The sequence below is a fragment of the Echeneis naucrates genome, chromosome 21 (assembly GCF_900963305.1).
Source record: "Echeneis naucrates chromosome 21, fEcheNa1.1, whole genome shotgun sequence".
Classification (NCBI taxonomy): domain Eukaryota; kingdom Metazoa; phylum Chordata; class Actinopteri; order Carangiformes; family Echeneidae; genus Echeneis; species Echeneis naucrates.
The window spans coordinates 6242138-6245931 of record NC_042531.1 but is presented as its reverse complement, the minus strand read 5'-3'; the positions used below and the strand labels follow the sequence as shown (position 1 = coordinate 6245931).

Here is a 3794-nt window from a genome sequence, read left to right as displayed (position 1 = left end):
TGGAGGCGGAGCGGCGCTGCGCGCTGACGGATCCGCCCAGCCCAGCCATCCCATGTGCTGGGGAAGGTGTGCGGGGTCGGGGCTGCTCTGCTAAACGTGACAGGACGTCGCCCCGCCTCGATCCATACAGGCAGCACAACGACCATATGCAACACTTTGTGCCACGGGCGGTTCAAAAGTGAGCAAGTGCTCGCAGCCTGTGGTGAATCAGTTTTGAACAGCTGTGATCACATCTGATATGCGTCAACATGTAACATCCACCAATCCCCAAAATAGTATCTCTGCCATATATAACTTCTACAACCAGGAAGCCTAACCTGAAGCCAGAGCCCTGCAGCCTACCACCCATCACACCACTGATGATCAGGATGTTCATACTTTCACGACAGTGAACTTTTATATTGAAGTGGAGGCAACGGAAGAGACAAACACAGAGGCTCAGGCGTACAGATTAGGAAGTCACGTGGTTCTATCTTTGTTTATTGAACACTGACAACAATCAACTGTGTGTGGATGGCAATCGGGCACAATCTGCACACGCAACGATTACAGCATCCCTCAGTTTGCTGCAGACAAGGCAAACAAAAAGAGCACGAGATCAGATTTCAAATGTATATTGCTCCAAAAGTGCCTCGGTATTGTTTTTCTGTTGATGTTCTGCTTATGTAAACAGGTAGTAAAGTGTGACAATAATTACAATCACGGATTGTTAGTAATAATTACAAATAATAATAATCAACAAATTTCGGTTGACTTAGTTTACCATTATTTATGCAGTCACTGACTGTAAAAATGTAGAACTGCAACCACCACAGGTTCCATTTCAACCCCAGCCATATGTTATCCACCATATGATTTTTGTGTCTCCAAATTGTGGGCCAGTAAATCAAAGGCAAACACCTGGCTCAAGCTGTTCTTCAAGTGGTAGCATGTAAGCAACATGCACTCGTGTGTGCTTGCAGCCATCAAACAGTCTCCATAACAGCTGCCATCTCCTTGAACTGCTTGTGAAAATTCTGCAGAGGACAGCAACAACAAAAAAAAAAATCTTAAAATCAAGCCAGTAACAAATTAGACCAGTAACAAGCTATAGGAAAACACTAAATACTAACCTGAAACTGTGGAATGGTCATCTCAAAAGACCTCTGATAAATTTGTCCAGAGGGCTCAACGATCTTCAGTAATAGAGTCACATATGGGGAGTTGAGAGATCGGCAGGTATCGGAGCTCACTGCCATACCGAGCTTCCACTGTATGTCCACCAACTGGACAGATACAGAAAAGTTTAGGGCATCAGAAAATACATGAAAATGAGTACCTGCTTTACGCCATTAAATGTGGACATACTTGGCCGATGCTGAGCATGGCCTGGACCTGCTGCTGAGCATGGACTGAGGCGCCATGCTCGCTCCACAACCTATGCAACACCTGAAGGGACGCTTTGGACCACTTGTTGCTGCCTTCTTCCAACTTTAACACAAGATCATCTCCCGAGAGGTTGTCCTTCCCAGCTGACCTGTTGATAGAAATTATAGCTGTCAGTTCTGACATTGCAAAAATATGTTTCGTGAGTGACTTTTACCTTTAGACTCGCTCAACATAAAATAAACGTGTAAAATATTATATTTAAAAAAAAAAAAAAAAAGCATTTTTCAAATAAATAAACTGCAACGACGAGGGGAAGTAGTGTGGAAGATACCTGAACGTTAGCAAAAAAAATCTGGCAATGTCCTGCAGAATTTCATGGTCAAGTCTGACTCCAGCTCTTCGAAACCTCTGCATGGAGGAAGAGAAAAGATAAACAAAACAAACCCAAAACAAGTAATGAAAGAGGAACATGGAAAGATTTACCACTACATGTTAAAAAAGATTCAAGGAAACACTGACTCACATCAGATATTTCAGCTGAATCTACTCCTCTAGTCTGCCCTTGGAGATAAATCAGTATGTGCTGACACTGTGGAGATTATAAGATTAGTTATCAGAACCAAAGTATGACCTCTAAAGCAACAACACCACATCCTGTGCAACTTATGCAGAGCATGGCTGGTAATAGTCCTTCAGTGAACACTGCTGCGTTGTATTTCACATCCAGTTTGATGTTAACCACACAGGCCAAACTTGCAATGGTTAGGCCTGTGTGGTTTCTTCTTTTCTCTTATGACGCCTTTGATTATCAATCAAGGACTGCAGTGCACTCTTATTTATTATTTTAACCTGCATTTGGAATATAAACAGCATGAGATAAAACATACGGACCGCGTCAGCTAACAGATCTGGAGAAAGCCTGCAGATGCTGTCCACAAGTTTGTTGGTGCCTGCGAAACAGATGTGAAGCAAAGTGAAATCATTCAGCAGAAGATTTCCTGTGTGTGTCTGTGCTCTGAACCGCTGATCTCAATTGTGGTGTCATGTGAGTGTGACTGTGGTGAAATTAATGTACTTCCTACAGACAGCAAGCAAGTGTAACAGTTATTTAAGCTTTATATGTGCTGTTAAAAAAAATCTTACATGTAACATCAGTAGACTTATCTGTGTAATGTTGTGTCATTAAAGAATAAGTTTTGTTTTTCATTAAAACTTTATTCAGTAAATTCCAAACATAACTCATTCAGGACAGTGATGAAGACAAATGTATGATAATACAACACCTAATGAGTATTAGAGAAGAAAATTATCAGTTCAGAAAGTAAAAACACAATAACGGTTTAACATTTTGTCAACACTGATTTTATAAACGTCCCTGTATGTGTGTGTTTTGTCATTTAAAGATCGCTGGTTAGTCGTATTTTAAGCTAGCCTACCTCCTCGGTAAGTTAGCTTGCATGCTAATAAACAGGAAGTGCTAGCTGGAGCTGGAGTGATGTTTCGGTTTAACAGAGGTAAGTAGTTGGGGTGAGGTTAAGGTTAATGAGTAGTTGCCCAGCTAAAGAGACGACTGGTTGTGGTTGTGGATGAGGTTTGGTTTAGATTTAGGGAAAGATAAAACAGCCCGGCAGGCTACAGCGCGAAGCTAACGCTAATCTGAACGGTGTAAGACCGTTAGCCGCATTAGCTTCATGATTTTAGTCGTCTGGCTAATCAAACTTAAATCTGCCTGAAGTGTAACAACGATGAGATCCGTGATCGAAAAGTGAAAGACCCACCGGATAACTCCTGAGCTGAGGGCATCCTCTCTGTCAGCCTGCAGGCTTCAACTTTCAAAATCTCTGCAGCGACCTTTGCAGAAATAATAATAATTGTTCCTGTTGTTATTATTTGCGAAAAAAAAAATCGCCCGGTGACGGATTCTGTGATTTTAAAGACCCGAAAACTTCCCTGCTTACATTATTCTTCTTTGCTAAGAGACAGCGGTTTAAAGAAAGAGCACATCGCCTCCTGTTGTACCGGAGTGGCATTTTCTTTCAGGCTCGTCTTGATATTTCCATCAACATGAACAGGAACTCGTTTAAATTGTTATCTTTATATGTCTGCATTGAAAAAGTTATGAGTTACAGTCATTCCTCCTGCTCAAACTTTTCCACATGTGTCTCTAATGTTATTGTGAGGGGGACAAAATCCGCAGTACTTTGCAAGGAAAAAACAAAACAAAACAAGATAATATAATATTACAGACAGAAAGGGTAGACAAATGTGCTTTACAAGATTACAAGGATTTGGTTTCAGAGGGCCAATAACACAAAGACTAGAGGGAAATTCATAAGGAAAAAGAAGTTGTTGAACTTGTTTAACTCTCAATTCTGAAATGAGATATTGTGTTTCATGAAACTATTTAATGTTGAATTTTCGTGGAT

The 3794-nt window shown here is 41.0% G+C and overlaps 1 protein-coding gene across 2 annotated transcripts; it reads right to left on the bottom strand.

The window, feature by feature from the left end:
* Window positions 1–457: 457 nt before the first annotated feature.
* commd6 (COMM domain containing 6) lies at window positions 458–3350 on the bottom strand. 2 transcript variants are annotated; one of them, XR_003842366.1, is made up of 8 exons: window positions 3147–3350; window positions 2260–2318; window positions 1892–1957; window positions 1700–1776; window positions 1348–1516; window positions 1113–1265; window positions 901–1016; window positions 460–566 (listed from the first exon to the last, which is right to left on the bottom strand). XR_003842366.1 is itself a non-coding variant. In XM_029530589.1 (7 exons), exons 1-7 carry the CDS (start codon window positions 3169–3171, stop codon window positions 966–968), a joined length of 600 nt encoding a protein of 199 aa, XP_029386449.1. In that variant the 5' UTR covers window positions 3172–3350; the 3' UTR covers window positions 458–965. The 2 variants fall into 2 exon arrangements, 1 of the variants encoding a protein (XP_029386449.1); XM_029530589.1 differs by having other exon boundaries at window positions 458–1016.
* Between the last annotated feature and the right edge of the window lie 444 nt (window positions 3351–3794).